The sequence below is a fragment of the Anopheles merus genome, chromosome 3R, assembly GCF_017562075.2.
Source record: "Anopheles merus strain MAF chromosome 3R, AmerM5.1, whole genome shotgun sequence".
In the NCBI taxonomy this organism is placed as follows: Eukaryota; Metazoa; Arthropoda; class Insecta; order Diptera; family Culicidae; genus Anopheles; species Anopheles merus.
This window is the reverse complement of record NC_054084.1, coordinates 35,957,691-35,980,727: the sequence shown is the minus strand read 5'-3', so window position 1 is coordinate 35,980,727 and position 23,037 is coordinate 35,957,691. Positions and strand designations below refer to the sequence as shown.

The 23,037-nt window shown below is 44.1% G+C and overlaps 1 protein-coding gene across 6 annotated transcripts in view; it reads right to left on the bottom strand.

Annotated features, from left to right (window-relative positions):
- Window positions 1-23,037, bottom strand: part of LOC121596557 (nephrin-like) — a 79,792-nt gene that overhangs the window by 4,683 nt on the left and 52,072 nt on the right. For all 6 annotated transcript variants that reach the window (XM_041921607.1, XM_041921609.1, XM_041921606.1 and 3 more), the window contains exons 8-14: window positions 20,278-20,481; window positions 19,622-19,915; window positions 19,404-19,534; window positions 17,542-17,701; window positions 8,688-8,844; window positions 5,755-5,866; window positions 157-238 (exon numbers count right to left, since the gene is read on the bottom strand). In XM_041921607.1, the coding sequence (XP_041777541.1) occupies window positions 157-238; window positions 5,755-5,866; window positions 8,688-8,844; window positions 17,542-17,701; window positions 19,404-19,534; window positions 19,622-19,915; window positions 20,278-20,481 (1,140 nt within the window). The remainder of the gene's footprint in view (window positions 1-156; window positions 239-5,754; window positions 5,867-8,687; window positions 8,845-17,541; window positions 17,702-19,403; window positions 19,535-19,621; window positions 19,916-20,277; window positions 20,482-23,037) is intronic.

Sequence of the window (23,037 nt, the reverse complement as noted above, 5' to 3'; positions counted from 1 at the left end):
GGAAGAATCCACAATCTAGGTTAGGGTTTCGTAGGTGGTGGGATGATATTGATTTTGCGGACCCCTTTCCTTTCACCCAGGCTCTCGTCTCACGTGCCTCTACCTAAAGGCCTTTTGCAAATAAAAAAAAACAGGAAAAACAAGAAAAAACATTACCTGCCAGGACGAGCTGGAACGTGCACGGTTGACTTTGAGGGCCAACTTCGTTAACGGCCCAGCAGGTTAGTGTGCCAAAGTCCTGCAAAGATAGCATAAATCGCGAGAGACAAAAATGGAGAAAGAGAATAAAAGAGAGAAAGAGAGAAAGACACTGGTTAGTGTATCGTGTCGTAAAGTGTGCCAGGATGGTACTAGAATCTACATCGGGGTGCGCTAGACACAAACTGAAGATGACAAATCGATGACGGGATGCGAAAGGGGGCCATGTTATTCTCCTTCTTCTTGTTCTTCTTTTTGTTTTGGGCACATTGTGGCTCATTTCCCCAAAACATGTCCCCGGGGCGACAGAGTACAGGTGGGCGACATTTTGGGACGGATTGTGCCGGCTCATCAATTTGGTACACGTGTGTGTTTGAGGGTGTGTTCGTGGAGTGGTAGGTTGAATTTAATTTATCATTCCTTTTAATTGAGGACACTGGCAGTGTGTCTAACCACAAGGTTGGTTGATAATTAAATGATGCCATTTTTGTGTGTGGAAATGTGCAAAGAAATTGAAGATTTTACAGATTACTTTCGAATGTAATTGAATATTGAAAGTAAACCGATCCAAAGTAAGAGTTTTACTACATTATTATTTGTTTGTTTTATAGAAGGAAAAAAATCCTTCTTGTTTCTATTCTGTTTTCAACAATGTAACATCGATTTTTACATGAAGCTGCTAAGAACTTTCGATGGAGCCGCCCAGTGCTTTTCATGCGTTAGTCTCCATGGAGGCGCCTGGTATCTCATTCAAAAAGGGCCCATAATTAATTGCTTTTGCAACTATGTTGCATTGCCAATATGGTAAAACGACCACCCGAAGCTAGCAAAACAGCTCAGCATAGATATTTCATCGCTTAATATGAGTTGTGTGGTAATTATTTTGTTAGCTTTTTAATGTACAATAAAATTCGTTGAATGCGTTGTAACTCAATAATGGACAGCCCGCGCGAACGAGCCTGTTTTCCAAAAAACAAGTTGCACGTGGGCAGACAGTAAACAGCTCGAACGGCAACAAAGTATGGTACGTTTTTATGTACCCCTTGAAGGCGGAACTGACAATGAGTTGGGGGCTTAAACATTAAGCTTTTTCCCGGCATCGTATACAGCTGCTATCGATGTCTCGAACTCCACCCAACCAATCACTGGCGCAAACCGTTTTCCGGGAGGTACTGTGGCACCAACCGGGGATATCGGTGTGGGAGCACAGTGTTTACCAACTCACACATACGCCAATGACGCTTTTGCTCATTTTCGGTGAGCAAACGAAAGTACAGTGGCCGGCAAAATAAAGTGGCCACTACTTACATTTTTACATTTTTCTAATTTTTTTTCGTTAAAAGTGAAGCTATCTTTGTGTTATATTTTTTTAAACAATCTTCATTCTTTGCTCTTAAATGTGCAATCAAAATTTATTGAAAAAATCAAAGGTTTACCAGTACCAAAAATATTTTTAAAAAAATTAGTCCAAATCACACTGACAAAAAAAAGTGCCCACTATGCAAATCGATCAAACTTATCGTTTTTATCGTTTTGTTTTGACAGATTTTTTGTTGACATGAGGTGTTTAGGCAAGCGACCGGTTGCATGCATTAGCATTTGGCATTGAAGTGGATTCGTACTTTAATTTTGGACAATTTGGCTCAGTTGCACAAAATGGAAAACAACACAAAACAAATTCCTCTGGCTGTCCGAAAATTAGTTGTTCGCGATGTTCAGAACGGGGAATCACATCGAGCTGTTGCTGGCAAGTATAGCATCAGCAAATCAGCAGTTGGAAAAATCTTTAAAAAATATAGTACGTTAGGTTCAGTGGTAGATCGCCCAGGCCGAGGTAGGAAGAGAATAACAGATAGCAAAACAGACACCAGGATCGTGCGCGAAGTGAAGAAAAACCCTAAAGTAACAGTCCTTGAAATCAAAAATACACTTCAGTTAAATATATCCGATCGAACGATTCGCCGTCGCATCATAGAACAGGGGTACAATAGCAAATTAGCCAAGAAAAGACCCTTCATCAGTAAGGCTAACAAATCAAAACGGCTCAAATTTGCTCAAGAGCATGCGGATAAGCCGCTCGAGTTTTGGAAAACTGTTCTTTGGACAGATGAGTCTAAATTTGAACTGTTTAACCGAAAACGGCGGTCCCATGTGTGGTGTAAACCAGGTGAGGAGCTTCAAGAGCGCAACATCCAAGGAACGGTGAAACATGGAGGGGGCAATGTTATGGTTTGGGGGTGTTTTTCTTGGGGAGGGGTAGGAAGCCTGGTGCGAATCAACGGCATTATGACAGCTGATACTTATATTACCATCCTACAAGAAAATTTAGAGGTATCTCTAATAAAAACAGGTCTAGAAAATAAATTTGTGTTTCAGCAAGATAACGACCCCAAACATACCGCGAAGAAAACAAAAACTTTTTTCAACTCATGTCGCATAAAACCGCTTGAATGGCCTCCACAAAGTCCTGATCTAAATCCCATCGAGAATTTGTGGGCCATTCTCGATGATAGAGTGAAAAAAACTGGCGTAACTAATAAAGATAAATATTTTGAAGCCCTAGAGAACGCCTAGGAAAATCTTGACCCAAATCATATAGAAAATCTAGTGGAGAGTATGCCAAAGCGCTTGCAGTTAGTCCTAAGATCCAAAGGGGGGCACATAAAATATTAAATAGTTGTTGTTTGTGTTTAATAAATCAATTTGTTGAAAATAATTCATGTGGGCACTTTTTTTTGTCAGTGTGATTTGGACTAATTTTTTTAAAAATATTTTTGGTACTGGTAAACCTTTGATTTTTTCAATAAATTTTGATTGCACATTTAAGAGCAAAGAATGAAGATTGTTTAAAAAAATATAACACAAAGATAGCTTCACTTTTAACGAAAAAAATTAGAAAAATGTAAAAATGTAAGTAGTGGCCACTTTATTTTGCCGGCCACTGTAAGTGATAGAACGTGTAGTAAACCCCGTAAACCCTCCTCGTTGACGATGGTACGGTGAATGGTAGTAGTATCCAGACGGGCTTTTGGATATTCACGTATTCACACAAAACCGCAGAGTAATCGGTTCACTTTTATGCATAATTCGATACTCGTGTGCCGTACGCCATAAACCAATTTTACGGACGCTTGCGTGTTGCCCCTGGGGTGGGGCGTTGCTTGTGTTTGGGGTCAGGAGAAAAGTCAGGTGAATAATGGTAGCGGAGGGAAAGCTAACAGAAAGCAGACATTTCTTGCAACCACTTTGCCGGTGTGGATAATGCTTAAGCCTTGCTTTAAAACGCATCGAAAAGCACGCGCACACACACACACACACACACACACACACGTACACGCACACCTAAGGGCCTTGAAGGAGTGGCTCCATCAGCGGTAGCACCATCGAGGGACTGGCGAAGCTTTCAAAAATCAGTCTGCCTCAAGCCTTTAGATTCTGAGTTTCGACCCCCCCCCCTTCTTTTGCATGTATTGTAAACCATTTTTTAACACACAGCCAGACACACATCAAATATGCCTGTTGAAGAGCAAAAAAAGAAAGAAAGGAAGGGAAAAAAGACACCCGGCGGGCAATTTAAAGTACCGGTTCGCGCTTGTGTACGGTTTCGTAATCCTTCCGAGTAGTGCTTGGGTGCTTTGGCGGGTTATACGACAGTCGGTGCCACACCAGGAATGAGCCCATCCCGATTGACGAGATTGAGACGGTGAAGTGCTTTCCAAGAGAGAGAGAGAGAGAGAGAAAGAGAAAAAGAGAGCGCGGCAAAATGAGCCTTGGCGCACGTAAAACGTTGTCGCTGGTTGGGTTTAGAGGGTTTAAAAGTGTGAACGCCTTTGTGGTGGCTTCTTACAATAATTGTGCTTCGCGTTAGGCGAAGATTTGATGTGCTTTTTTGGCCTGAAATGTTTGACAGTTACTTGTAACAAATGAAGGATACAGAGTTAAAGAAAAGAAAAGAAATATTAAAATTAAAATCATTGCTCAATCGTTACTAGAGCATAAACATAATCTTAAAACATAATCCATTTGTAGTCAACTGTTTTTTGTATAAACCACATACGCAGATTTTACGAGATTTTACTGTATTCTATACTTAGAGATTGAGATTTGGTGGTTGAATTGATAGCAAAACTCCGTAGAATTGCGCGCATCATAGTAGCCTAAGAGAAAAGTTAAATCTTTGCGTGCTTGCTAAGGTTAGCTCATGTATCATTGAGCTTTTTCGCAGAAGGAGAGATTATTTGTCAAAAAAAGGTTGAAAATAGTTTTTAAAATAATATTTCTGTATTGAATCGTGTTACGTCTTTTGAAGCCAATTGAAAATGTGTTTTTTGCTGTTAAATTAAAATCTCTTTCCCAAAGCATAAATGTTTGTATAAAATGATTACAATGGTACTAAGGTTACATTACCCTACTACCACCGACAAACTGACGTGACACTTCGAACAAAATGAGCTTCAAAAGTTGTCTCCTTATTTCGAATGAAAATAAGTTACACACTAGCGCCATCTGTATAATGAATTGCTTTTTACACTGACACAGACGAGAATCTGCTGTACCTTTTTTTTCTTTTTCTCCGCAAATTCCAATGCGCATTGTTTTATGTACTTCCCATATCTTTTGCATTGATTCGGAAACTTATAAAATGATTTTCCTGGGCCTTTTGTCCGATAATTCTCACAAAATCTTGCCTCACACTTCCTTTGCAAAAAGATTATTTAGTTTATAAGTGTATTAAGTTTAATTTAGAAAAGTTGTTTAAATCGAAGCAGCAGTAAACAGAGCTTACTTTGACAGAAGTGATCGCCTCACTGGTAAATGACAGTACTTTCGTGTGGGACACTTTTGTAACGCCATTGTCACGTCGGTTTGCCGGTGCTACTACTAAACATTTTGTTATATTTTTCCTTTTTCTTTTGAGTTATTATTATTATTATTTATTTAATCTTCAACGGACCGTATGGCCTAATTAAGATGTAACAGTTCAATTGAAAAAAAAAAAAAATACATAGCAAAAATAAGATTTGCATCGCAATTCACTGCGGCCAGTTTTACAAAAAGCTCAACATTTAAAATTTAAAAGCAATTAGAACCGATCGATTTGCCGATAACGTAGCGATTAGAAAGTGAATAAAAATATGTCCTGCATTTTGTCATCGAACAATCAATCATTTATGCAGACCTTTTTATTCATAGCACTCACCCACACACACACACACAGCCGGACAAAACAAGCTACTTAAATGTGCAAATAAAATCAAACCCACACGGACAGCAACCCTCAATTTGGGATGGCGCAACCTTTAAGGTTAACCGAAATCGATCCAATCACGCCCACCCGGGCGAGAATCACGCCGCCGCCCTACGCTAACCCACTTTCCATCGTGAATGTGTTATTGGCGAATGTGGTGCGATACACTTGCGACACACCGGTGCTCACTCCGTGTGCAACATTAATCGCCACATTTTGAGCTGGACGCTCGGTGTGACGGTGGGCGAACGGTGCAGCACAGCAGCCACTGCCCACTTGCCCACTGGTTTCTGCCCTGCCTGACCTACCTGATCCGTCACCGGCGCGTAGTTCAGTATGCTAATGTTGCCCTGGCTGGTGTAGCGATGTGCATCGACGGGCAGTATTTCAGCGGAATTGTTGAACCGCCAGTGAAACGACCTGTGAATAAAGATCGATAATAGATGGAGAGTTGACAATCAGAAAGGTGTTTTGATGTGCATGTGCGGGATGGTGTCGGTGATGCATGTGAAAAGGGAATTATTTGGTTGTTTGGTTTTTCACAGGAGAAAAGGAGAAAGTGGTGGCCTTGCACACCGACAAGACGAACTTTCTTCTAAGTATCAAATGCAATCAAATGCTTCACTGTTTTTGGGAAAAGGCTTTTAAGTCCTCTCAAGTCTAAAGTCTCATACCTCCAATTCCATTCGTAGAAGGTTCCGTAGACACTTGCAACCCTCCCTAAGGACGAAATTGGAGTAAAAAAAGGGGGAGGAACGTTCTCTAGCCTTTCGTAGCCTGGTTGGTGTCATCTGCACTCCCTCCATCCCCGAAAAAGGGTATGTATGACCCAGCCAGACGCTTCGTCTTGGAGCGATGGTGCGGGTACCCCATCACACCCGATTGTGGTTGGTCAATAATTAAATAGTTCTTGGAAGAACAACATAGCAGGCCGTGGCACAACAGGTACGGCGCGCAAAACATTCGAGTCCGCGGTTTGCCCGGCTGCGGCTCGTAGCCGTGTTTACCTTGTTAGAGCAGGCATGGGACCAGATAACAATGGGCAAGAAGAAAAAGAAAACACCAACAGAAAAAGAAACAAAGAGCTAAAACAAAATGGATGTTAATAAAATAACGAGACCATTGTAAACAAAATTATCATCCCGCGCTCCGCGCTTCATCAACCCTATGGCAGTATCGCGTTTTGTGTGTGTGTGTGTGTGTGGGCTGGTTGGGTTCGGTAATGTGGCAACTTTTTAATAAGTAAACATGCACCGGATCCTTGCACCGAACGCTGCTGCTGCTGCTGCTGCTGCTGCCGTGGTTCCCACACGAAACCATCGTGGACGGGGGATCTGAAGTTGTTGTGGCAGCAAAAATGGTCCAAAACTTTTGGCGTGCGCGTTACTTTCGCTCTGTCTCGCTTACTCTCTGTGTGGAGTACCTTCAAGCTGCACCAAATTCCTCCACACACACACACACACACACACACGTCAAAGCTTTGTAGCTCGGAACATGTCGGGCCGTGTGCTTGAGGTTGTGGAACTCATCGCAACGGGTGTGGGTTGGGTTTTTTGTAGTTTCGTGCATGTGTGTGTGTGTGCATGTGTGTGTGTGTGTGTTTGTCTGTAAAATACTTTACCCGATCTGTTCGGGAGCTTTACGGAATGTGTGGGTATTTGTTTTGTTGCTGTTGCTGATTATTTTCCTGTCTCATGCTTTTTTGTTTGTTGTTCTTACTCCCATGCTCCGTTTTTCCGCTGCACTTGCTGTTGCTTGTAATCAACACAGGTTTTATTTTTAATACATCCAGGGACAGTGCTTGGTGTCTTTTTCTTCTTCTTCTTCTTCATGTTTTGTACATCCCACACATGCCAGCTTAGTGAGCAGCAAGTTTTGCAACAGGAGCAAGTTTTGCTTTTAGAAAGTGGAACTCAAATCAAATGGCAAAACACACACACACACACACACCAGCTCGTTTTCCACGTGTGAGAGCGCCTTGTGTGTATTTTCAGCGCTCATAATGATTCGGGTGGTTGATTATGATGCTTGTTTGTGTTTTGTGCGCTGGTGTTATCATGTGTACCTTCGACTGAAGGCTGGCTAATGGTCCATGGTAGTACCGAGTGTTAAATACCGACTCTCTGCCGTTAAAGTCGACGAACGCAAGGGATATGTCAGGAGAGGCACAGGCATACTATTGTTTGCGGCAATTACACAGGACTAGTTGGGCGCTTGTGCTAATAGATTGTGTGTGTGTGTGTGTGTGTGTGTGTGTGTGTGTGTGTGTGTGTGTGTGTGTGTGTGTGTGTGTGTGTGTGTGTGTTTTGCCGACCGTGTTTTGGATGATGATGCAGATGGTCAATTGTTAAGCGTGTAGAACGCACGAAGCTTACAGCGCACGGTTGCTACGGAAAGTTCAACCGAAAAGCGCCTGAAGGTAGGCAATCTGCCCAGCTGCAAAATGCTTTGTTTCTAATGCAACATTTGCTGCTAATTAATAGGTTAATGTTTTGTACCACTATAGCGCACACATCATTCCGCACAACACTTTAATCAATTACCGGAAGGGCAATGCAGCCGCCACATGTACTTTGCCGTGCCGTAAAATAATAAAACGGCTCCCACCTAAGTGATTACTTTTCCATCCGAACGTGTACGTTGCGAAGCGCAAAAACACAATGATAAGAGGGGTAACGCAATTAAATCATTTCCTCAATCATTCCGTTATGGGCACGCAGCAGCGGTGTGGTGTGGTAGGCTTAACAACGCTCAGGTCTCCGCCCTGCAGAACGATCGTGGGTTAAAGCTCGACCGTACGAACCAACCACACACAACCACTGTTCGCCGGGGTTGCGTTGATTTACCTCGAGGAATCTGGGCGGGGACAGGTGAATTGGGAGGGAACGAAATCCTTCCCTTTTTCGTTGCAACTGACTGTAAGCGGCCACACGTACACCATTGGTGGTGCTGCTTTCCCGCAAGGCGTTTCCTTACGTTGTGTTTGTGTGTATGGCTGGCTTGAGGCCAGACCATAGTAAGACTCCCTTCCCTTTATTCTCATAACGAAAAAACGCAGTCAAAAGAAAATCCATCCTGTGTGGGAGTTTCATTTTTGCTTTAAAATCTCTTCTACTTGGCACGACTGACCTGCTTTGCACTCCCTTTTATTCCCACACCCATGCTGGTCGTCTTGAACGAGTAGTGTGACGTAAAAAGGCCAAAAGCAAAAGGGTAAAGCAGCGCAATAAAATACACTTACCTGGCCGGCGGGTCGGCGAATATGTGGCACGGAATTTCCACATTCTCGTTCCGGGACGCGCCAATTAGTATGGTATTCCGGTTGCTGCCGGACGGGTCGGTAACGTTACCACCGGGTGCATTTCCACCGTGCCGCTCCGTGGCGCAGACGGGAACGTCTGTAATGAGAGTGCAGCAGCAGCAGCAGCAATAGAAGGGGAAAAGAGCGACCGTTAATTACTTTCATCAACACGTGCCCTTCGTGCTGCACACGTGGCGAAACCACGGCTCCTGTTTCACGCACACACACACACACACACACACACACACATGTGTGTGTGTATGTATTTTCACCACTACTGTAGAGTGCACACATCATCATCAAAGTGCATCGGTTGAGCTTAAAGTCCCCGCGAAAGGTGCCGCTGTCGAGGTCTGACTCCTGTACCTTTCAGCGGTTTACCAGTGCGGGTCAGTTATGAACCATAATGAATTTGAGAAAAAGAGGAACAGAAACGTTTCACCTACATTTTAAGTGGGACAGGATGTTGTAATTATATTGGATCGAATGTGAAGCCAATTATAAAATGGATGGAACAGAAAATTGATGAGTGGAAACAACCAAACAGGAGCAGAAACAGCTGAAATCAAACAAGCGACAAAAAAACTGAAACAAAATAAAACAACTACAGCTGAAATGTACCGAAACTGATATAATGTAGCTGTAACGCTTTACAGGAAAGTGATGTTTCTGCGAAATGTTAAATACTTGTGAAGCGAATAATTTGCTATTAGTTTATAGTGTGATAGTGGATCAATCAAAGCTAATGACGGTGTTTTTTTTTTGCGACGCATTCACAATCATCAATATGTAAGGCAATTTGCATCCCATTACTCTATGGCAGTGGTTTTCAAATGGGCGAGAATTTTGGCCTTTTTTGGGAGGATAAACCTTCTGGTGAAACTAAAAGTTGCTGTGTAAAAACTTCCTTCTAAATTCATCTGAAGCTTAGGCTGCAGTGTTAGTGCCTAAATAAAATATGATGAGAGTTCCCGTTACAAATTGCGAGGGTTGCGATTAGTGTCATCTGTACGAAATCTTATGATATTTGCTTTAAGTGTTTAGTACTTTTAGTGTTTAGTATACTACAAATCGCACTGTCATACCTGCTCTCGGAGTGCTGTAATCATAACTGCTAAAACTAGGGGCGAAAAAAATAACTAGGCTCGCAAGCTATTAAATGTGAGGGCGCTAGAGCTGTGAACTTGTATGGCATGCGAGCCCTCGCGCGTTCTCGCAAATCACTGTGAATTGCATAGCGAGTTGTGAATTCCGATCAGTAATTCGTTACATAATATTGCGAAAACGGCTTTGCCAACTTATAACGCCACTTAAGACCAACTAGGAGAATGGTTAGGCATATCAAATTTAAAAAAAAAAACGTTTGCGCTAAAAAAACTATTCTTTCACGTTCTTACCGAATCTTTAAATTTGAACCTCTGTCGCGTTTGACAGATAGAAGTTATCAAACGATCAAATTGTTTATAAAAAATTGAAAATTAGAGGGTGCAACATCAAGGGCAGTGGCAGTAAAGGGCATTAGAAAGGGAAAACACTGCAAAAAGTGTTGAAAACAGCACTGCTGTTCTGTGAACTTCTTCTTTAGGCTCAACAACCGTTGTCGGTCAAGGGCCTGCTTGCCTGTACCACTTGTGGGGGCTTAGCTTTCAGTGACTTGACGGGCATGTTGTTAAGTCGTACGAGTTGACGACTGTACCACGAGACTGGCTTGCAACATGTCTACCACCATCATAATTAAACCGCATTACAGGGTTTTCCATTCCAATTAACTGTCCACAGTCTACTAGCAATCCTCGATTTGAAAAACACGATTGTCTACCACTTACAAACAATTCAAGCCGTTTTTGGTACACTGTCCTTTTCAATTTCACAATTGTCGTCTTCGAAAACACACGTCAGATGCGGACACGAACATGTTAGGCAGTTTTATCTATACTTTAATTTTTCAATACAATGCAGGAATTCTTACATTAATCGGTGCTTTTATTGGTAGTCAATGAAACAAATATTACAACGTCCCAAATAACTTAAAAACTGTAACGATTCAAGAATAACTAAAACCAAATGATAAAACTGCTTAACATGTCCAAATTGCTCAACTTTCCCATACTGCCATATTCAATCAAGTTTACAGCATGGTTCAATTCTTACAGACAAGTGATACACGTTCCAGCCAAAACCAAAACAAACCGTACCGCATCTGACGTGTGTTTTCGAAGACGACAATTGTGAAATTGAAAAGGACAGTGTACCAAAAACGGCTTGACTTGTTTGTAAGTGGTAGACAATCGTGTTTTTCAAATCGAGGATTGCTAGTAGACTGTGGACAGTTGTTAATTCGAATGGAAAACCCTGTAAGTTAGCCGTATTGCATACTTCTAGGCGGATAACGCTATCCTCGCATCCTGTTGCATTCTAAATTCAAAAAAACGAACTTGCAATTTGCAGGTTAAATTTTTCTCTAATGAAATTGTTCTGGAAATGAAGTAAAGTGTATTTATAATGAAATCAAATACATTTTCCCACTTCATTGATGCATATAATTTAAACACACGCTCTTGTGTAATAAACACTCTTTGAAGCAGAATGCTCGTACTGTGACTGTCGGTGTAAAATAATAGCTGCTCTCTTTCTATACAGACATTGACATACAGAATGTGTTTCATCATCGCCGAGACCGCATTGAAATTGTTTTTTTTTCCCTCCCGGGGGATGTCACACACACACATACACCCGGATGGGGCCTGTTTCATGTGTGGCCAACTAATCGCGGAATTAGTTCCAGTTTGGCGAGGTGATTGGTTAGGCTTCCGGTTAAATGCACTCCCCATACACTCCCACCGGTGGTGTTGCACTGCACGCCAGGTGTACCAGCCAGAGTTGCGTGTCGCGTCTGTAGGCATTTGAACGTTCAGGATAATGCAAAAAAAAAAAAAAATGCGAGTCGAAAGAAGAGCTGCAACGGCACGGACGAACACCAAACCCGATGCGATTGTTCGTTTCATTTGTAAGCCAATATATCGGGTTTGCGAAAAGCCGTTTATCGGAATGAAAATTTGGTTTTCATGGTCGGGTCGGTTTCCTGTGGAAAGGGAAGAGCGTGGAAGCGTGTGTGTGTGTTTCCGTGTGCATTTGCCATTCTAATAACGCTTCCACTGTACCAGCGTGGCCCACCCGGATCCGGTGGGTGGCAATTATTTTGTTTCATTTTTAACTGTTTACCGGAAGGTATCGGTACCAGCCCGGGCCCGTGTGTGCGCAGCAGCAAACACGCAACAGTGCGGCCCGGATTCGGTCACGTAAGCCTTCTAAATGTGCGCCAAACCATAAATGACAATATTGCAAAAGCGCATTTAGCAATAATCTGATTACGCGTTGCGGCGGGGAGAAGATGTCGAGCGTTTTCCCGTGCCCCGAAACCGATGGCGATGGCGCATATTTCAATAATATGCTAAATATAATTAATCGAAACGATTGTACGAAGGGGTGCTGGTATGGGATCGTCCTCTAGGGGTGTGTGTGTGTGTGTTGAGGATAGGGAGCGTAGTATTTTTTCACCCTACCCTGCAAAACGCCTCATACACGACCGGGATCGTGTGCATACGGTTCGTGGGCATTAGCCTATGCAGGTGGTGGTCACTTCATCACTTTTGATAGAATAAATCGTTGCCGGGGATGTATAATTTGCATATATTGCCACGGTACCACCCGGCACCACGGCTTATACCCCCGGTGGTGGTGGTGGTGGTCCGTGCCGGGCATTATGTTTCATGTTTCATTTCATTGGCTGAATTAGAAAGAGCGCCCATTGTTCATGGTGTAACGTAATTTTGTTATCAAAGTTGAGCATGGACATTTGAGGTAGAGCATTTTTAACCCACGTGTACACAGCAAGCAGCCGTTTGAAGTGAGCTCTTTGAAATTTGAGGTTAAAATGCGGATCGTTTGAACGCTGGTAGCGCTCAACGATGTAAATGTATGGCAGTAATCGGATTGTGTTGGTAATTGTGTGCACTTTTTCTTTTTTTTTGGCAAATGCTCTTAATTATTGGTGCCTTTGTACGTGGAAATAAAACATTTGCGCTAATTTACGCTAGCTAATCTTGAAAAGCACACTGTTGGAGAGGTATTACGTATACAATTGGGAAATTCGACTTCCTGTCATAAAGCACATATTGGATGTCAAAAATAAGAATTTCAAACAATGAGAGCTTTTACGATACTAGCCACCTGCTCTTTATATGAAGTTTGAGACTTGGTGGCTTGAAGCATGTCCACACTCCGTACAAAATCGCACGTAAAACTAGCCTCAGATGTTCAGTCTAAATTATTTCACATTATTATTAAAAATGTTAAAAAATGTTCGAATCAATATTTTAAAATGCACCAAAGTATTCAGCCGTATCAGCGATCTCGTTCGTCGTTAAACATTCGTTGCTCATGAGTGGTCAGGGTTGTACCACTGGGTTAGGCAGGACAAAATCCCTACGGTTTTCTAATTTTTGATCAAAGAGGGCTATGAAATGAGTAAAAATGAGCGTTGCGGCGAACGTTCCCAGGAACGTACGAGTTCGCCGGTACGGCTGAATGCTATCCCATTCAGTGGTTTGCCCGAGCCTACTGAGCGCTTTTGTAGTGATTTGCCCATTTGCGATTGGCTTTAAAACTGTTTGTGTCTGTTTTTTTAAATATTGGTTCTAATTGATTAAAAATGGCCGACAAATAAAAGTACACAATGTCGTATATTACTTTTAGAAGCTTTACGCTTTTCTCATATCTTTTACTCATTTGAGCACATAGATCCGGACCAAAATGGTGAACGATAATCCTAATGCTCATCGATTTTCAAGTGTTCAATACATTGAACAACTTAAAATAATCCTACTGCTCTTCTATGCTCAAGTGTTCAATACATTGAACAACGCAAAATAATTGCCCAAGTGGCCACTCTATTGCCGGTTGCTGGCAAAATATTCCATTCCTAAAAATAAAGCTACTTTGATCGCAAACAGCTGATCGGCAAAATAATGAACCGTGGAAATACTTGACCGCTGCTTAACATTCATAATATTTTGATGAAGCGTAGCGCGCACCAAATATTTGCGCACCCAGCATCGCACCACAAAAGCGCAAAAAGGCAAACGCTGGCGCGCGCGTGTGTGTGTTAGTGGATGCATTATGATGCATTCTGCCAATTCTGTAGTGGATGATCGAGGGGTTGAAAATGTAGTTAAGGACTTACGGTATACAACAGCAACAGCAACACACAAAACAACAAAAAAGAACGACTGGACACATATTTGATGGATGCTGCCCGCTACTGCTGCGAGTGCGAAATGGGGCCACTGCATTTGACTGCAATGATCGATCGTGGTGCGAAGCTGTGGTGAATGGCTGATATATTGCGCCTTCTTTTTTTTTCTCTCTCCCTCTCTCTCGTACATGTGTGTCGCGTCGGGTGAAATGGTGTCAGCCTGATGGGTGGTGTTGCTATGAAATTGTGCCGTGAAAAAGGGCCTCCTCGGTCACCCGCTAACAACAGGACGCCGACATATTAACAGCCGGCAACCGGACTTGGTGCACATTAGGGTCGTGCGTCGTGCGGTGTGCATTGAAAAGCTCACGGTCATCATCATCATCATCATCATCATCATCGGCAGCAGAGTGGTGCCAACTTTTTGTCCGGGTCCGGGCAACGAGCGAGTTTTGGAACGCGTGTCACCAATTTCGACGTATTGCAGCAGCAGCACACCGTTTGCTTCGTGCGGTCCATTACGGGACAGACAGGCGGACGAGAGCAAGGGAGCTGAAGGGATGGATGTGCGCGTGCAAGGGAGTAAGGAACAACACTGCACAATCTACACACGCACACGGGTGTCAACGAAAATTCCCATCGGCAAATGATCCTCTTTCATAGACCCCTAGCTGCATGGTGCTGCTTGTCGCTCGCGGCGGTTTTTCGTAGAGGTGTTACAGCAGCAAAACAGTTCGTGCATGAAAATCGTATAAGCTGGCCCGGTTGATTAGGCCACCGTGAGGGGCACGGTTCGCTGGACTCTGCTGCACCACAACGCAACGCGGGACAGAGTGTGTTGCATTTTACGCACTTTGTTGCGCATCGACGGCCTCGTCCAAGGGTCCAGGGGAGAGGGTAGGAAGGGAGGGAGTGAAGGAAGCGAAAAACAGCATCGGTCAAATTAGCTGGCCGCCACGGCGCCGCCGTTCCGGTGCATTTGTCACCATCCGTTCTTGCCCATTCTTACAGCGGAAAAACTAATACGCTCGTGTCCGCGGTCTTTCAAAACGCGGAAAGCTTTCATGGTAATCTCCCGGGGGGATGGGAGGATGCGGGGACAGGTCACAGCGGAGGTTTCCGGTTAGCGCGCGCGTTTGGCAACAGTGAGCAACGGTAGTGGTGGTACGATCACTGCCGCAGCATCGTGATATGCCAGTCTTGACAAATAATTTAATCGTACGTTCCATGGGCGGCTCAAGTCAACTTTACTGCCCGTTCAAGGGGTGGGATGAAGGTGGTAGAAGGGTCTGTGAGTGTGCCCAAGCCGTTCTGCCAGCCATTCAAACCCTGTTCAGCAGCATAATGAACGGAAAATGGGCTGCGCTGAGGTGTTTGTTTTCCGTAAACCATCTCGACGCCATACGGCAGCCGTAGGTCATCCGGCAGTACAATCATTGCTGCGCACGCACCCCTCCTTGCACCTCTTGTCACTCCGCAAACAACGCGTCCTTTACTGCACTTCCTGCTTTCACACACACACACATACTCACACGTACAAATGCATAATTAGTTTCATTATAAATCCGCAGCGCAAATTATATGTTTGCCCGTTTTTCAAACCGTTGTAATTGGGCATGGTGTGGCATTGGTTCATGGCACGATGTTAGTGCGCCTCGAACCGTAACCGACGTGGTAAACAGTCAACACAGACACACACACACACACACACACACACACACACACACACACACACACACACACACACACACACACACAGAGTGGTACAAATGGTTCGCCAAACCGTATGGTATAATCATATTTCCAAACACGAGATGGTGTCTTTGCTTTTGAGAGGAAGAACCGCGAACCGCTTATCGTTGGAGAGCTGGGGAGGAGGGGTGGGCGGTTGGGTGATGGGTGGCTGGGAGGGTTTGGCAGGCGTATGAATTAGTTATCCGTTCCGTACCGCCAGCACCGGAGCTGCGCTGAATGTTTTTTGTGCCGGGTACCGGTTTTCGTAGAACTTGCTGTGGCTCATTAGAGTAATTTTTTTTTGGTGTGTGTGTTTTTGAAATCTATGTTTGTGTGTGTGTGTGTGTGTGTGTGTGTGTGTGTGATTTTTAGATTTGTGTGTGTATGTGTGCAAGTGTTTATCAAGAAAACAAGATGTTCGGCGAGGGAGCAAGAAGCAGAGAGTAAGCGATTTCCGCTCATATTTTCACCTTACTGTCAGGTTTAAAAGGCAGTAGCAGATTCTTTTGCACCCCCTTTTCCCGGAAAATGTTTTTTTAAAAGAAATTAGTAATTCAATTCAGTAGTACGGTAAATTTGCCGTTCTGGCATTGAAATGTGTGGGCTGAGGTGGCTATACTTGTCTGTGGGGGGGGGGGGGAATAATCTCAATTGGCTGGGGTTTTCTCGAACGTAGGAGTTTATTAGCTTTCCGGGAAAACACAGAGTTTGGATTAGCTTTTGGGTGCCAAAGATCAGGGAGCTATTTTTGTGCAACTCTTACTTGTGACTGTCTTGACGTGGAACTAGGTGGTAGTCGTCACCGGCAGAGACCTGGCGGCCCGGTGGCATTTACTTTTTCATTAAAAAGAGGTTAAATGAAACATTCATGGTGTCTTGTTACAGGAGCAGACATCCGTTGCCCTGGCAACTGCCAATTTGTTTGTTCTGTAAGAAGTGCTCCTTTAATCAGAGCGCTTGAATCATTCCGAGAGCAACGAGATTGGCAAAACATATTCATTATGGTCGTGTGGAGGCGCTTTTTCGGTAAAGATTTTGTAGTTCTAGTTATTTGTGACTAAGGAAGCTGTTTGCGTTACAATTAAGACCGTAATAAAATCGTTTTGTTGTGCAGAGTGCATAACTTTAGGCGCATAACTAGGGCAGGATGTGAATTGTATAGATGTAAAGATCAGATAGATCCAAACCATCCGACCACTTCGCAAACAAACTGCATCATATGGAAACATCATGCAGCCGTATATTGTGCGTACACTTTTGACCCACAATCTGAACCAATATGGTTACATTCTCGTCCTCCCTCGAAGCCCTCACAAGGGTATCATTCCATGTCGACCGCAAATTTCCGGCCCGCTGGACTGGTGGGGAAGGGAGTTTAAGTGTTTGGGAAGCCGGCAATTAAATGTAATTTCATTTCTATCAACTATCGATTTCCGCCACCGGAGGGCCAAAGGGAACCGGTCAGCCAGAAAGGACCATCATGCGTAGCGATTAAAGGGTGGTACCCCTGTGCCCTGGTCGGTGTTCGGAAATTGGGGAAGACCTTCACTGCCCCGCAAAAGCCCCTAGAAAACGGGTCTGTTCGTGATTGAGAAAAATCCATCAACTATCAATTTCCGGTCGAGCTTTCCCAGCACGCCGGGCACCATATTAAGGAAGTGAACGATGCAAGGGTGAACTGATGACGAACGGGGCTATAATTTGGTCAAGATTTCTAACTCTCCTGCTGCCGCAACGAAACAAAACCGCGTCCGGGCGGTGGCAGGAAACGGATGCTAGCAAAATGTCTTGAACTTTCACACTTACGCTTCACTCGCAGGTGCTGCTGGTCGCTGACGGTTTCGCCTTCGGCGTTGATTGCACTGCAAGCGTAATATCCGGCCGATTGTTTCGTCACCTTCTGCAGCACCAGACTCTGGCCGCTCTGGATGATGCGCGCGGACCCGTTGTACTGCAACAGGACGTCCTGGTTCGGGGGAAAACGGAGAGTAGATTAAACGAGCGGTGTAATGTAATTTGATCTGTACGATGTAATACATGAGATAGAGGGGTTAGGTTTGGTCAATAGAAAGGTATTGCGTTAGACCGTGTCGCACTGGTAGATCGCACTGGTCGCACAGTAGACCAGTGTTGAGGTAGTTTAAACATTTTCTCACAGAGGAAGCTAAGAGGGTAATCACTTACTGGTTTCACTTCTTTAGAGACTCTTCTAGAACTATAAAAAGATATGTTTTTTTTTGCCTAAAACTCCACATCATAAACCTTCATCTAGCTCATAAATAATTGTCAAACCCAAAGCTGCAACATCGTATTGCATACCTGCAGGCGTCCAATACAATTGTTAGTGTATGTCCACTATGAGTAGGTCGACTACAGGATAGATACTGGTTAGGATTTTCGTTGCCATGATGCACGTGAATTTCTATGTAGATTGACAGACGAAGAGAAACGGTCCATGACCTCATCGTAACACAAAGCTACACGCATAGATAAACCAAGGTCCATTCATTACTCCCAGTTAGTTTGTCCATAGTGTTCTTTGACACATCTGAATTTGAAAGTTTCATACAAAGTCCTCATCAACTGTTTCTTCCTTCCTGCCAATCTTCATACCAATTCCCATCCATCATGGCCGACAATATCAGAGCCATAAGCTCACCTGTAGTATACCTGTAGCCACACTGACCCAAACGTAATTATTGGCATGTGAAATAATTGACGGATAGCGCTTCTACGGTCAAATGATTTGATAATGGTTTGAAGCACACTATCCGTACGTTCGATTATATCTCAAAAAAGACTATATTTTCGGAAGGCGGAATGTTATTTAACTTCAAGAAAAAGCTTGTTTGAAGCATGTTTGAATGTTACGCTTTTGTATGAAGCATTTGTTGACTTTGAACATCAGCTGGTAGGCTTGAAGCGTTTCCTGCCAATTAGTTCGCTTGTCAGTTAATTCGATTTACTGTGAAGATCACTGTGTGTGTCGCGGTGAGGATTTCTACGAACTTTAGCTAACGAAGGAATTGCAAAAAAAAAATATTGGACAGATGTAGTTATCCAACCCCATCACTTGGTTGCACATGATCTTTAATTGTAAAAAATACTTAGTGGACCAATATAATTAACTAATTATTTTATAAAAAAACATTTTTAAGACACAAAATAAAGACAGATTTATTAAATGTTTGTCTCTGTTGTTTATAAATCAAAGTAACAGTTGACATAGAAGCATCAAATGCTTCCGCATCTACCAATTATCTACCAAACCACTTAAAACCGACGGCTGGGGCTTTCAGTAAATTCTTAATTTCGAACCACATCAATTCGATCAACAGTGCGCTAGATAAATAACCCTCATCGACCGGCGTTCCGGTCGCAGACAAGTTCTCTGTCACTCACGCACATACACACACACACATGCTAGCCAAATGGTGCTACTTATCATGTTGAAAAGCTCGAAAGTTCCGAGCATCGTAGGACGAAGCAATCGTCCTCCCATCCGGCCCTCCACTTGCGATGCTAATGGCACACAATCAGCTGATTGATCGATCGAGAAGAGGTTACGTTTGCTGGCGCAGCTGAACCTCTCCTTTTCCGTAGGACCCCAATTTCTGCAGCCTCCCCCCCCCTCCCCCCGCGTGCAGCAGTTGTGTGATGGTACTTACGTTGTGGAACCACTGCAGCCGCTTCCAGTCGGGATTCGCCCGTACGTGACACTCGAAGTACACGTCGTCACCTTCCTTGATGTCGTCGACGACCAGCGTCGGTCCCAGCTGGATCGTAACCATCGGCGGATCTGGCAAATCGTGAGTGATCCATTAGCATGGCCAGCAGGGTAAGAACCGTTGTTCCAGCCCCCCCCCCCCCCTCCCGGCATACTCACAGACAACATTCATCTTCCAGTCCGTCTCGAGGAACAGCCCGTTCACGTTCGGGTTTTCTGCCCGGCAGGTGAGCGTTTTGCCGTCATCCTCGGTCGTCGGCGCGAAGCTTAGGGTGGACGTGGTGGTGTTGTGGTCGACCGTCTCGTCCCGGGTGCGCCGCATCTGCCGCTTGCCCTTGTACCAGGTGATGATGGCGTTCGGGCGCGAGCCCGTACTCTGGCAGACGATTTCGTACCGCTTGTCCGCCACGAGCGTGGCCGGTGGATTGATCACCTTTATCGTCAGGGGCTTCACTGCGTACCCACGTGTGTGTGTGTGTGTGTTGAAGGGGAGAGAGAAAGGTAGACCCGGTAGGTAAGTAAATGCCAGCACACGGAACACGGAAGAGGAGACACGATGCATTCCTGCTTTGGAGGGGCTTTGAGATGAAATTTTATATCCCTCGAAACGGATGGCCATGTTTCCCACGCCCAGCGTGTACAGGCAGCGCTCATTGCGCTACCTTCCTTTGCACAGCGAACATTTATGCAAAAGGCTTCAAATTCCGGCAAACATCCCGGGGATGGTTTCCATCCCCAAGGGAAACGCCCCGTGTGAGGGGTGTGCAAATATTTTTACAATAAATATCACCCGTTCCGCAGCGGCGAGTACTTACGGTGCATGTCCAGCACGTAGCTCGTCTCCTTCGGCTCGACCAGCTTCGTGTTCATCGTCTGGCAGGTGAAGATGGCATTCAGATCGCTCCGCTGTATCGTCGGCCAGAGCAGCCGGTTCTCGATGACATCACCGGAGTTTTGCTCGTACTGGTCGTCCACGATTACGCCGTTGATAAGCCACCGCACCTCGGGCTGTGGCCGTCCTGTATGTGTGTGTGTGTACGAGTGTGTTTACAGAAACGATGAAGAGAAAGCAAGTAGATGTTATGAATTGGTGTGTGTATGCGTCAGTGCGTGCTAGAAGGTGAGAACGGGTTGGAAAATAGATGTTTTCCGGTGTCGGTTGGGCAAATGAGGCAACACACAATGTTGGTGGAAAATGGAATTAAAAAACGAGAGACCCCGCAGTGAGGTGCAAACAAACGAGCCTCAGAACTGGAAAATGAGTGTAAATGTGTGTGTGTTTGTTTTTTCTTGTGTGCAACGACAAGCACTATCCGCATCTTGGTAATGAACCCCTTTACAGCAGACACTTTATGGACCGGCACAATCTTTTTTTGTGTGTTCGTTGCTCTACCCGCTTCGCAATATTTGCAGCCTTGTGTTCAACGAGTTCGCTAATTATTCCGTCGGCTGTCATGTACAGCAGTGTGTTGAGTGGTTTTGTTTCGTACTGGGAACAGCAAAAGTCCGCTATCGTTGAATTTAATACGATGGAGACGCAGCGACTAACAAGAATTTGAGTGTTATGAAAGGCAGATAGACTGGGTGAAATGGAGGGTTGACGCAGCGAAATACACTGCAAAATTGCATATAATAGACAGGCGAAATGTTTGACAGGTAACGCTTAAAGTTTGACACTAAAACTGTGAAGCGTTTCAAGCGTTTTTGTCCTGCAATGCTAGTAGCTGCTTAGTAAAACGTTTCAATGAACTCCATTATTGGGGCCCTTTCCGTTTTAAGTTGGTAGGCTGAAATTTCAGCATGTCAGCTGTTTGCATTGTTTAGCAGTTTTCGAGCAGCTATTTTAGTCGGTATAACCGTTCAAATAGACATAGAGCAAAAACGTCACGCGCGACATTTCTGCTTCATCCGAAATAATCGAATTTTTGAGCTAATTTGATGTACGCGAAGTGAAATTTTGAGCTTTTTTTGTCGTGCGCGACGTTGTCGTTTTATGTCTATTTGAACGGTAATATACAGGTGGGCTTATCCCAAGGTGTATGTATTTAGAAGGCTGATTTTTATCGATTCTGTTTCTGAATGAAGCTTTTAAGAGTGTTTTGAGTATTTGTCAAGCCTCTGGAAAGATTGTTTGAATAAAAGTTTTCACCCATTCTGTCAAAAAATTATATTAAAATTTAGTTATAAAAAGCAATCTATGAGACTACATACACTTTGATTCTGGATTCCATAACCAGATCTCTTTTATGCACCTTGGGATGAATGTAAACACCACCTTGTTTTGCCATTTTTTTGAGCAGGCACTCGAATCTAATTCTAGCTTTGAGGCTAGAATAATGTGGACTAAAAATCGCAGGCTAATTTTATGTGTGGTTTTGTATGGAGTGTTTACATGATTTCAGCCTCCAACTGTCAAACTCCATACAAAAAACTGACTAGAATCGTAAAGGGCCCCATTATTTGAAATTGGTAATAAAGATGAATAATAGCACAGTTTTCTCATATAATGCTACTACGAATGATTAAAAGCTCGTTGAACTTTATCATTACCAGTCAAAATTGTTGGCAGTTGTAGTGTCCACACAGATTAAGGCTAACAGTACGGATAAAGCAGGATAACTCATTAATTCGTTGAGGATTCGAACTCATTGCGAGTTTACTTTTAGGGTGCACGGCTTGACGATTGTACCACAAACGCGATGGCGAATAGAGATGTAAAATACCATTTATATCTGTACTTCATCAGTCCAATTACAAAAGCTTGAAGTAATTCCGATACATCACTCTTAATTTCCACACCACTCGCAAATACATCAAACATTTCCTCCCAGAACCTTCCAGTTAGACACACATCTCATCTGCGAAATACGTCTGCTACCAACGATCTGTCTCACAAAAACTCTTCAGTCTGCGATTCCTCTCCTGCTCTCTCTCTCTTTTGAAGAAGGAAAAAACACCCCCTTGATGCCGATAAGCTGTATTGAAATTAATTATGTACCGCTACATCCGGCAGTGAATTTATTAAAAATTCATCACAACCCACACCCGTCCGAACCCGTCCGGAGCGTGCGAAAAGTGAACCAGAACTTTCTCGATCCGCTTGCTGTCCGTCAATCATTGCCCCGGCACCTGGGCACGTGAAGTGAAAAGGGTTTTGGGCAGAGCGAGCAAATCCGCAACCGGATGCGCTGGTGAGGCTGGGTGTCGGTGGTGAGGTAGGTGATGGTAGTATCTGTCACAAATGTTTTGTTCATCTCCCTCTCTCTCTCTCTCTCTCTGCCCTCTACACGCGACGAGTTACACAAATCGAACTTACATCCGCCGCCGGTCGCCGCCACCGCGAAGCCTTTACGCGCCGGAAGTGCAGTCGAAAGCGCACCCGCAGCAACCGCAAAAACGGCACCGAAACTTATCCAATATCCGCGAACTTTTTAAATTAACTATCATTTCTACTCCCTCGCCCCTCGCCCCTGCTCGTCATATTCCAGTGACAGTGGAGAGGAACCACTTTTGTGTATGTTTTTCCCCCCATTTTTATTTAACTTCCAACGGGCTAACGGGTGGCTTAGTGGTGG